A 12,552-nucleotide genomic window follows, 5' to 3' on the forward strand; every position below is an offset into this window, starting at 1 on the left:
AAACATAATAAATCCCAAAAACAGTCAGTTAATTAAATTTAATTAATTCTAATGCTCTGAATGGATGAGCGGATATTCAAGAGAGGCAGGAATGTGTCATTTAACCAGTTAATGAGGACTACTTGAGCGTAGTAAATAACATGATCTCAAAGGCATCGTTTTCCCTTGTTTGGTGCTCTGTGGCCCGCACAACAACTAGAAGCAGCTGGGCTCACTTTTATAAAATAAAATGGCAACTTACTTGGATAAATTGTACTGCCAAATTAGTTTACAAGCTTAACACTTTTTGGTACCCCTTATAAAGTTCTACAATTAATGATTTCCTAAATAGCTATACTTCTGCCGTTTGGTAGCAGCAATCATATTCATTTCCCAGTTTTTTGGCAAAACACTAGACTGCTTTAACTATGTAGTAGTTAATCTGGATTGTAATGATCACAAATCCAGATATTCAGCACAGGATCATTTTTTTAAAGACAGTGTTGTGTGAAGACAGACAGTATGTATTCATGTTAAATCATTTTGTTGGCATCATTTAGCATATGATGTGAATATATCGTATATTAAAAAGATCGGCTTAGCAAATCATCAGGGATTAACTGACATTCCTGTCGTTCCTTGTATATTCCTGCGATAATTAACTATTCTATGCATCATATTATTTGCTAAATGTACCATTTCATGTTTTATGTTTACATTTCCATAATTATTGTTAAATTATTCATAATCAACCAGCAGCTAATCAATCAAATGTGCTGCACATTTAATATGTCACAATCTGTGTTTTAGTGATAAATGCTCTAACCATGTAAATACTTGTTTAACACCTGAGTTAATTTGAGAATGTGTTGCTCTGTTAAGTAATAGCAAGGAATATAAGGGTATTTAGTGATGTTAATAAGAGGATGTTATGGCAAGGAAGCAACTGCACATACTCAGAGTAGAGGAATTAAACTGAAAGAAGAAGTGTAGGTTTAGGGGGTTGAGAGGAAAGTGGGGCAGGCAGGAGTAAGTGCGTGCGGGTGTGTGTGTGTTTTTGTTTGTGTGCGTGTGTGTGTGTGTGTGTGTGTGTGTGTGTGTGTGTGTGCATGCAAGGAGGGAGGGGTCCATTGTCTGGCTTTGCAAAAGCTTCTAATCAATTCAAATGTGATTCAGAAGCCATTCTTATTCATGCATCACCGCATGAATAAAGCAAATGGAGGAAATAAAAAAAACATAATTTGCCCACTTACCTTCGGATCAATTTCCATCCCGGAGAAAAATTATATTGAAAGAGGGAAAATAGAATTTATGTTTTTAGGACCATTAATAACAATAATAGCCTGGAATATCTGCAGATTCTTGTTGACACTTTCATTAACACCCTTGGTGCTTTTAAATGATTTCCTTTGGGCCGCAGTGTGTACCACGCCAGGCAATGTTCCTCGGAGGACACAGAGCAGGACCACGGCCCGTTTTCTACTTTCTCCGTCGCTCAATAATCCATCCTACTGTTAATTCGCCTGCTTATGTTTGGTAAAAAAGAGCATCCGGATTGTATTTCACGCTCCAGCTCTACATTCTGAATGCATTGTTTTTGTTATTCGGCTTCCTTCTCTCCACCGTCTATAAATGGCAGTGGTATGAGGAAGGGGTGGCGGTTGTTTTTCTATGTTAAGCTAAAGCCTGATCAGTGAAGACAGACTGCAAAGTAGAGCAAGGCCCGTGGAAAAAAAACAGGGAGGGGAAAACACAAAGTTGCTGACAGAATCCATTTTGGGTTTTAAATTAATTATAATTGGGTAGAAGGCTGGAGGCAGGGAGCAAAAGGTAAAACAGGGAAATCACTTTGAGACCCCTTAACGAAACGCCTCACTCTCCAAAATCTGGGATCACACGGACGACACAAACACAGGCGAGGCTTCGAGCGGTCAACATAAGAAGATATAGACTTTAATATCTTTATAAACATTTTGTACTGTTGCTCTTTGATGATAACGAGTGAACCATTGGACGATGGCGGAGAGAGGGGAGAGGTCAGATGGGCGAGTGACGAGGGGAAGCGGGGACGGTTTGGAGCGGATTGTGCATTGTTTTGCGAATACAGGTTTTATGTAAACAAAACAAATAGATTAAAAAAAAAACAACTGAAAAAAAAAAACGGAAATTGTGCAAACAAATCAGTATGAACAAAGACTCCACCCCCTGAAAGTAGGAGTACAAAACCCTGTTATCATCCAAATCAGCAATATTGTTTTTTCTCATTATAATACAGTAAGTGATTAATATCCGCACTGCAGTGAGTCCACTGTTTTTAATGTTTTTACAGTTCACACTATCATCGTAACAAACACCATCTTGTGATTGGATTCGAGTCAGGCTCAAAGCTTTGGAACGACAGGAAGTAACCCTGTCCGTCCGCTGTGACCAATCCCGCTGATCCTCTTCGTCTGCGTCCACGCCATTCGACGGCGACAGCCAACAAGATCGCAGTCCCTTTCCGAAAACATCCCCTGCTCCTCCACACTGTCCGTAATAATGTCTTGTTGCTGTTTTTTTCTCGTTGAATAATTTATTAATCACAGAAGTTATTTAAGGTACACGATTTGTCTTTTTTTTTTTTTTTTTTGTATTCCTTCGACTTTTGGTGACTTTTTCTATAAAAAAAAAAAAAAAAGTCTGTAATTGTCAATGAGGAGGGAATGCCCACACACTGCCAGGATCAGCTCACAAGTGCCCTGGGAAAAAAACTCCATTTGACCCCTGACCCCTAAGGCTCCGCCTCCTCCCCCCCCCCCCCCCCCCCCCTCCTCCATTTGTCCTGAGGAAGGGGGTCGGGTGGGGGTGCATTTCTTTTTATATATATCTTTTGAAAAACAATATCCGATGAACAACTGACACAACGATATAGACAAACTGTCGAAGCTTCGCCAGACGCAGATTTCCAAGCAAATAAAACCCCCAAAAGGTAAAAAACAGAGCAAATCAGACCGCAGATAGCAGGCTAACCAGGAGCTAACGCTAACAGCTTAATATTCAGTTGCACAGAAGGGAACAGCGACCGCTACGATGGACATAGAAATGCTATGCTCACGGGGGGGGAAATAGTGTAAGTACGCGGGTATGGAATCTCACAGTACCACAGGGAACAAAGCTGGCATCGTGCGCTGGCAGAGTTTCACAGCCGTACCCTACAGAGTCCGGGTCCAACGGGCCGCGCTTCTCTTCACACCCATCCAGAGCCACGGCTCGATCCGTGCTGCTGCTCAGACGTGTGCAGCACCGCATTCACCGTTCTGATACTGAATGAGGAGGCGTCGCCTGCCTTCCTTTGTCCGGTTGAAGTCAACCCCTCTGGTGAGCAAAGATCGGGATAAAGAAGCAACATAGAAATACGTTTGGCAAGATGACTTGGAAAGGAGGCTCCTTTGTTTCCCTTTGATGTCGTCAAGCTGTGACCTGGCAACTTGAACTTTGAACAACGTGAGCGTCTCCTTCACGTTGCTCACTAGCACATTTCATTTTTTTTTTTCATTACATAACTCTTTTCTCTCTATCCTCGACAATGCTTACTCTCACAGTTTCTCTCTAACCGTCTTTCTCTCTCTCTCAAAGAAACATGAGCACACCTGCATGTATACACACACACACACACACACACACACACACACCGCACGTACACACACACACACACACACACACACCGCACACACACACACACACACACACACACACACACACCCCACGTACACACACACACACACACACACACACCGCACGCACACACACACACGCACACACACACACGCACACACACGCACACACACGCACACACACTCTCTCACTCCCCATCTCACGGAGCTCTGTCAATCCATTCATCTGGTCTCCAGGGATCATCGTTGAAACTAGAGTGAAAGACTTAGCTTTAAAGGAAAAAAAGAGAAACACAGACAATTCTAGGTTTAATTATAATGGCAGTGCAAGCTTGTGCTGCATTTCTCCTCCTCTCCCCTTCTCCCCCGTCCCACGGATCGTAGCGCGGCAAAACCTACTGCGAGTCTCTCTGCTGACATGTTGGATGCTTGGAGGTTTCAGACTCTGAAAAGTAATGCTCCCTACACACAGTTTGTACACAAACATACACACACACACACACATACACACACACACGCACTCATACACACTCACGCGCACAACGACATCAAAACACACACACACACACACGCACACAATAGGACACACACATATGAGCCTTGGAGTGCAGGAGCACCGCTCGAGGGGTTTTTCGCGATTTTCTATCCATGAGCGTTTTCGCCTCCCCCTGCTGGTCAGCGCAGGATGTGCGCCATGTCCGAGATCACCAAGGCCCCCGACAGAAGGCAAAGGCATAGCGAGGAGCGGTGCGGTAGCGCCGCCCTGTTGTTGGCCTGCTGCACCCCGCTAGGGGGGCGCACAGTGGTCCGGGGAGTGCACTTGTGCTTCCTCCGCGTGACGGTGCCGTCGGGGGACGTGTGGTCGTATTTCCCCCCGTCGCTGAAGTCCGGGGACGAGTCCTCCTTGTCGACCATCAGCTCCTTGGAGTGCACCTCGTTGTCGCCCTTGCCCTTGCCGCCGGCCCGGTTGCGGGGCTTGGTGCAGTTGCGGAAGCGTCCGGGCCGGGAGGCGGGAGGCGGCGGGGGGTGCACGACGCGGGTCTGCCCCCCCGACGCCACCGCCACCACCACCCCGCCGTTCACGGACGGGTTCACCGTGCCGGACAGGTTGTTGGTCTTGCTCTGGGCCCGGGACTCGGAGTTGGGCACGGTGGGGGAGCAGTGGGGGAAGTCCTCCTGCTTGAGCTGCTTGAGGTCCCGGCCCAGCATGGGGGCGGGCGCCTGGCAGCCCACGGAGGACGTGGAGCCCTTGAAGCGCTTCAGCCACTCCCACAGCGACAGGCCCTTGCAGTCGCAGGCCCAGGGGTTGTCGTTGAGGCGCAGGTACTCCAGCGCGGGCAGCGTGTCCAGGCACTGTCCGGACAGCTCCACCAGGGAGTTGTTGAACAGGTAGAGGGTGGTGAGGCGGCGCAGGTCGTGGAAGGCCAGGCGGTCCACCCACTGGATCTGGTTCTGGTGCAGCAGCAGGCGGTCCAGAGCCCGCAGCCCCCTGAAGGTGTTCTGGTGCAGGCTCCACAGGCGGTTCCCGTGCAGGAAGAGGTGGCTCAGGTTGTGCAGGTCCATGAAGGTGTCGTCCTGCAGGAACTTGAGGTGGTTCTCCTGCGGATGGACACGAGGAACAGGGTTACCCCACCACACCACCACACCCCTCTTACGCACGTCCTGGCACTTAATGTATGCACTTGTTGTATGTTGTACGTCCTGGCACTTAAAAATAAAAAATAAAAAATAGGACTTAGCATCGTGTAGCGTCTTATCCTATCTATCTCTGTTGTGTACGGGGAATGGGTTAACCTAGCGATTGTTAGTGCTCGGCACTTGGTTATATGAACATCCTTACTGTACCGACAGCGATGTATTGTTTCTCTTCCTTCTGACAAATGCACTTATTGTAAATCTCCTTGGATAAAATCACCTGCTAAAATGCCCTCAATGTAAATGTAATGAGTTCTGAGGACATCCGCACATGTCCTTCAGTCAGAGCAGTGACACGAGCCTATCCAGAGAAGGACTCACCTGGAGGTAGAGGTACTGCAGGTTCCGCAGGCCTTGGAAGATGTTGTTGGGCAGGGCGCTGAGGCCGCACCTGTACAGGTGCAGCGCGTTCAGCCGGCTCAGCCCGTGGAAGGTGTCCGAGGCCAGGGAGCGCAGGTGGCGGTTGTCCCCCAGGTCCAGCTCCTCCAGCAGGGTGAAGCCGTGGAACGTGGAGGGCTCGATGTAGGAGATGTTGTTGGAGTAGATCCACAGGGTGACGGTGGTGGAGCTGAAGTGGCCGCGCAACAGCCGGTGGATCTTGTTGTTCTGCAGGAAGATGCGCTCGCTGTTGGCCGGAATGCCTTCCGGGACGGACAGGAAGTTGTGGGCCTGGCAGGAGACGGTGCTGGGTGCGGTGTAGCAGATGCAGTGACGAGGGCAGGACCACGAGAGCTCCAGGCCGCAGAGGACCAGCAGGAACTCCAGCCCACAGCCTGTAGAGTGAGCGGAGCGCACAAACGATCACACACACAAACACACACACACACACACACACACACACACACACACACACACACACACACACACACAGACGGAGGGTGGTGGGAGATCCCAGACAAAAGGAGACAGACGGAGATCACACAGACACCCACCATGAAGGAAGAGAAGGAGAATACAAATTAGTTCAGCAGTAGTTGAACTTGAATTGAGTACCGAGTATAAAAAGTGAAGCTGGAGTCGGAACCTGAAAGAGAGGATTATTCTGACAAGGACGGGAGCCGGCTGGATGGATGTGAAGCGGAGGAAGAGCAGGCGTTAAAACTGCACGAGTCTGGCGGAGATGGGATACAATTACGTTGGGGGACCAGAACCGAGAGACACTCATACTACAGTGATAACTTCCACTCTGAACAGATCACATGCTGCTAGGGTGTAAATCCCCTTTCTCTCAAACAAACTACTAGTACCAAAGTGCCCTCCACAAATATGTCACTCTTTTTTTTTTGCTTCCTCACGGCTTAATGTCTTCAATGTAATGCTCCCCGCTAGGCCCGGCATGCTTCCCCTCTCGCAGGCCTGTGACTAAAAGTCTATTGAACAGGGCAGAGAAGACACACACACACACACACACACACACATGCGGCCCTGTTCGGGGAAACGTGCGGCCCTGTTCAGGGTATATTTCATCTCCGCCCGTCACTCCCGCTCTGCAGCGTGCTGCCTCGGTGACATTAGCGCCGCCGCGTGTTTAATGGCTCGTGGAATGTTCATTTGGTTCGCCAAGCCCACGGCCTCTCCAAGGCATTTAGTCTCTCCGCTGATTGGTGACGCGATTACGCCCCATCCCGGTGTGACGACGACGAGTGTGACTTATCCCCGGTTGCCGTCGGAAAACGGAAGCGGAGGGACTCACGTTGTTTTTCTCGCGGCCTCGGCGGCGCCGCAGCGCTGACCGCCCCGCTCCATGTGTTATTCACGGCTCTGTGACAGCTTGACTCACTGTACTCGATCGATACGCCCCTGCCGCCCTGTGCTCCCCCCCCCCCCCCCCCGCGTCGTGCGATCCGAGGGTTTCCAGCCGACAGCCGAGTCTTATTAGTCTCTTGTGCGAGCTGGTGTATTTATCGGGATACATTCTCCCCGTCTCAAACCACGGCTGAGCTGTGACCTTCAGTCTCTCTCCCTCTGACCTTCAGCAGTAATTCCGCCCGTCGGAGTTGGGACACCTCCTGTAATGTTGTGTCAGCCCCGGTCTCCTGGGTCGCACTGTAATCCCAGTTTGTTAAGCCTGGTGGCTTCTGGGCAACAATGCCAAATGTTCCATCATTATAGATGAGGTGGGTAGAATGAACCGTCAAAGGTTCACCTTCTCCGGGGTCTCAACCTTCAGCCAGAAGTTTAGACAAGTTTATTGTTTTCTATTGAAGTCGTTGGGAAGATGCTTTCATCCAAAGTGGCTTAGAGTGAAGTCGGATAGAGCTTGCTCAGGGTTTAGCTATCTTACAGTGGAGTCAGATATAACTCACTAAGGGCTTAGGAGCTATCTTACAGTGGAGTCAGATAGATCTCACTAAGGGCTTAGGAGCTATCTCACAGTGAAGTCAGATAGAGCTCACTAAGGCGTGAGTAGGGCTTAGGTCTCTCACTCAAGGATGCAAACACGCAACGCTTGGGGATCGAACCCAGTACCTTCCAGCTGGGACATCGCCATAGCAACGCCATCCACCATCCCCGCCATCCACCATCCCCGCCCCACCACCACCACCACTAAGTAAAGCAACCCCCCCCCCCCCCCCCCGTGACTCCAACTTTAGTTCTTAACTCCACGAAGCCCTGGAGACACACGCTGTCTTCAAGAGGAGCTCCTGACAGGGGGGATGATGGGAGGGCGAGATGGACCGATAGGGCGAGAGGGGGAATAGAGAGGGAGGTCCCTCCCGCCTGGGGGAGACGATTCAAAGCAGTGTTGTGGATGCTAATCATGTTGGACACCCCCCCCCCCCGTGCCACTCTACAGGTCTCAGTGTCAGGACACGGTAATTGATTCTTTACTCGGCTTAATCTCCTCGTCTTAAATCACTGCTCTTTTTATCGCCTTATCACTATCTGCAGAGAGATTAGTTCAAAAGAAAAGTTCCCTGAAAAGGGAAAAGTCAAATTTCCAAACAGAATTATGTAGAAGTGCTTCTGAGTGTGAATTAATTTTTTTCTGCTAATTTATACCTGAATTTATTTTTAAACATTAGTTTTGTGCTTATTTACTTATTTTGCTACTACCTTGCTACTACCATAACTTTAATTTTGAGCACTCTCCCCATGATCGTGTTTCCTTTAACATCTCCTACATGCTTGTCTTGAGGCCTTCAACAGCCTCTCATCACAGCTTCTGAACGAAACACTCACATGGCGTTTTCGGTGTGTGTGTGTGTGTGTGTGTGTGTGTGTGTGTCTGTGTGTGTGTGTTTGTTAGCCTACCAGACTCTCATACTTCACTTAATTTGAAGGGAAATTAAAATTGAGTACGTAGTACGTAGGCGGGCGGTGTGTGTATGTGTATGTGTTTGTATAGATGTGTGTGTGTTTGAAGTGCATCAGAACACAGGCAAACAACAACAGGTAAACCTCATGTCTAGGGCGATTGAGGCAGTTCCCATCCATATTCCACAAAAAAGGGATCTAATATAGTATGTTTTCATATCATAACAGAGCTTTCAAGAGTGTTTGTTTCAAGAGATTGTTTGATGTTGTGCTGTTGTGTCCTGTGTGTGTGTGTGTGTGTGTGTGTGTGTGTGTGCAGGTATGTGTGGGGGTGTTTTTATAAGAAAATCATATCAGTTAAAGAACGAAAGATTTCTTGGGATTGTTGTCAGCGCACGGAAATGTAAAGAAAGTGATTGTTAACAGCATTGTGCGGGCGCACAATGCTGTTCAGCTCAGATGGGTATTACATAAACGGCTCTGGACTGGACGGAGATGACAACACAGCCTGCCGGTGTTTGGCAGAATAAAGTGGAGGTTCTGCACGGGGATAATAACGCGCTTTGGAAGATGAGGACGGTGTTTACACTGCATGCCACAGAGTCGCAAGGGCCCAGCAGGCCCGTCTCTTCCTCCTCCTCCTCTTCCTCTTCCCCGTCCACCTCCTTCTCCTCCTTCTCTTGCTCTTCCTCCTCCTCTTCCTCCTCTTCCTTCTCCTCCTCCTCTTCCTTCTGCTCCTCCTCTTCCTCCTCCTCCTGTTCCTCTTCCTCCTCTTCCTCTTCCTCTTCCCCATCCACCTCCTTCTCTTCCTCGTCCTCGTCCTCGTCCTCCTCTTTCTCCTCCTCCTCTTCCTTCCGCTTCTCCTCCTCCTCCTCCTCCTCCTCTTCCTTCTCCTCCATCTCCTCCTCCTCCCTTCCTCTCCTCCTCATCCTCCATCATGGCCGTGCTGTTGACGCCTCGTTAGAGGAGGGTCCTCGTTAGAGGAGCAGCCCGCACTAGGGTGCAGCTTGACCTTGCGTGACCCTCGGTGGCGACGCAGGGTCCTTCCTTTGTCGACGGCACCCGAGGGTGAAATAGATAAATAAGTGAATGCGGTGGGAGGACTCGGGGGGGTCTCGCCGGGCAGACAACGCAGGAGACTGTGCAGAATATCGATGGAACATAGTTCACGCTAGAGTGCCCTCATGAATAAGGCAGATCAGCTAATGGGAGGGAGGAGAGTGTTCCTCCGCAGAACCCCGTGACTCCTTCCCACCATTACGCCGGACAAACTTAATTTCCTCCCGCTCCCTCTCTCTCCGAGGACCCTGGGACGAGCCCGGGTGCTTTGGCTCCCCGTTCCCCGTGGAGCGAGGCGTGGGACTGAGGCCTGGAGAACCAGCACCTCAGACGGAGCTCATGGAGACTGACTGCAAAGCAACAAGTCAGTCAGTTTGGATGAGCTCCTTCTAATGGGCCTGACAGATACAGAAGGAGCTCCCATCTGCTCCGACCCGCTCCAACACGCTACAACCAGCTCCAACCAGCTCCAACCAGCTCCAACACGCTCCAACCTGCTCCAACCAACTCCAACCCACTCCGACCTGCTCCGATCTGCTCTGAACTGCTCCGATCAGTTCCGCTCCGATCCGCTCTGACCCGCTCCCATCCGCTCCCATCCGCCGTCATCCCTTCACCCTTCAGCTCCAGTGTGTCGTGATTCCCATTGAGGGTGTTCATTGGAGAGTTCTTTGATGCCGTCTCTAAAACTCGATGCTGTTGTTTTGGTTGTGCTCCTTGTTAGTGATCACCTGTCACCTGTGCTCCACCGCGGTGCCACGGTAACAGAACCGCACTGTCAGCCTCATTGATCAGGAGGAACAAGAGATAACTCTAATGATGTATGTAGAACAAGGAGAATGTTGTGTTATCGGATCTGGCTCCTGGGCCATTACTCATAGCTGTCTTTATCATATCTGGCCTGTGTGCGTAGAGCTGTGGATGTATACGTGTGTGGGGGTATGTTTGTGTGTGTGTGTGTGTTTGTGCGTTCTCAGATATCTCCTGATGATTGTTCTTATCAGGGCAGCCCATTCAGAACTTATTGGTTTCCCTGGTCTCAGTATACATGTCAGAAAAGTGAAGAATGTTACAACCTCAGCTTACCCATAATGTCTCTTATCCCCCATAAGAGGTTCATGTCAACTCTGTACTCTATTAAGTCTCAGGATAATAAGTCTTAGATTGTCAACATCAATCCCCCACAACGTGAACAAACTACGCTTATAGCTGGATGGACCATGATGCATCCTAGCTTAGCCTACGCTTCTCCTAGCCGCAGTGCTCCTGTCGACAACAACAAGCTACGCTAATAGTGCAATGGACCACGATGCATCATCTTAGCTGCTAGCTCCTCCTAGCCTCAGCGCCCCGGTTGCTTCTCGGTTCCGTCTAGGAAGACGACGCCACAGCCTCCCCGCGCGGTGACGTGGACAGAGGCTACCGCAGAGCGCGTGCGCGCGCGTGTGGTGTTTACCGGGCGCCGCGAGCGCTCTCTGGACCGGGAGGAAGCGCGCCCGTGTTCATTATTCATGCCTTCTGCTTCCTAAGTGCTGTTCTCCAGCGGCGCCGCGGCCCCTCGGATCTGAAGATCAGTGGCGGGCGGCCGGTCGTCTGCACACCGCCTCCTCGCTCGGAGGAGAGCGCAGAGCGGGAGGCGACGCGTTTGAAGTGGGAGAGGAGGGGGAGACGGGAGGAGGGGGAGACGGGAGGAGGGGGGGGGAGGGGGGGGGAACATGAGGGAGGATGTAGAAAGAGCAAGCGGCGGCGGCGGCGGCAGCGGCGGCGGCGGAAGGACACGCGCGTCGTGTCACAAACCGCCGCCGCGCTCAATGCTGAACCGCAGCGGTGAGGGGGTGAGGGGGTGAGGGAGTGAGGTGGTGAGGGGGTGAGGCGGTGAGGGGGTGAGGCGGTGAGGGGGTGAGGCGTCTCCTCCAGCCAGGGGTTAACAAAGCGTCTCCGCAGCCGCCACAACAAACAGTCCGGGAACAAAAGGTTAGGGAGACGGCGACGACAACAACAACAACAACAACAACAACAACAACAACATCAACAACAACAACGACAACGGCAACATCGACCAGCCAAGAGTCGCCGGCTGCAACACTTTCCCGCCTGATGAATCGCTAGAAATAGCGAGGAGCAGAGAGAGCACGGCGGGGGGGCGTGGGAGAGGAGAGGGGAGCTGTGTGAGGGCGCCTGCTGCCGGGGACCGGCACCGTCATTACCGGCGGCGGCGGCGGCGGTGGTGGCGGCGGCGCGGTGCGGCATTCCGAGGTGCGGGGCGCGGAGGCAGGGCCGCCGGCTGAGAGGCCCTTCACGGCTCTTTAACAGCAATGTCTCCATTAAGGGCTAAATGGCTGCTCCGTGTAGGCGCTAATTATATTTGCGTACATTCCAAACCGCCATTTGTGTACGTGAGGGACGGGGCGGAACGGAACTGCCGCGGCGTTCCGGGTGTGAGGCAGACGCATGAATGCCACTCAGACACACACACACACACACACACACACACACACACACACACACACCGATATGTAGAGGATAGACACACGGACACACACACACACACACACACACACACACACACACACACACACACACACACATGTGATTCCGTGCCTGCATTTCTACGTGCATGCGCACGCGTAGAACACAAACACATACACACACACACACACACACACACACACTCAGGCACTCATCCTGGGAGATACACATCACAGTGAGCCAGGCGTGGCCGGCCATTGCTCACCATTGGCGGTAATGCACTAGAGTGGTCAGGCTAAATAAATCACACCGCGTGCATATAAAAACCTCCCCAATGTATCCATGCAGAGTCCATGTATTACCTTTAAAGTGATAAAGAGTGTTTGAGGGCTAACGCCATTACTCTCAGTGGTTGGAGCACGAATAATTAGCTTTCAGG

At 50.9% G+C, this 12,552-nt stretch overlaps 1 protein-coding gene across 1 annotated transcript; it reads right to left on the minus strand.

Annotated features, from left to right (window-relative positions):
* Positions 1–4,307: 4,307 nt before the first annotated feature.
* rtn4rl1b (reticulon 4 receptor-like 1b) lies at positions 4,308–11,894 on the minus strand (the record flags this gene model as incomplete). The annotated part of the gene is made up of 4 exons (XM_084467228.1): positions 4,308–5,231; positions 5,649–6,100; positions 9,841–9,954; positions 11,852–11,894. The coding sequence occupies 4 exons, from the start codon at positions 11,892–11,894 to the stop codon at positions 4,308–4,310; spliced, it is 1,533 nt and encodes a 510-aa protein (XP_084323354.1).
* Between the last annotated feature and the right edge of the window lie 658 nt (positions 11,895–12,552).

This window comes from Micromesistius poutassou (genome assembly GCF_964030765.1).
Source record: "Micromesistius poutassou genome assembly, chromosome: 4".
NCBI classification, from domain to species: Eukaryota; Metazoa; Chordata; class Actinopteri; order Gadiformes; family Gadidae; genus Micromesistius; species Micromesistius poutassou.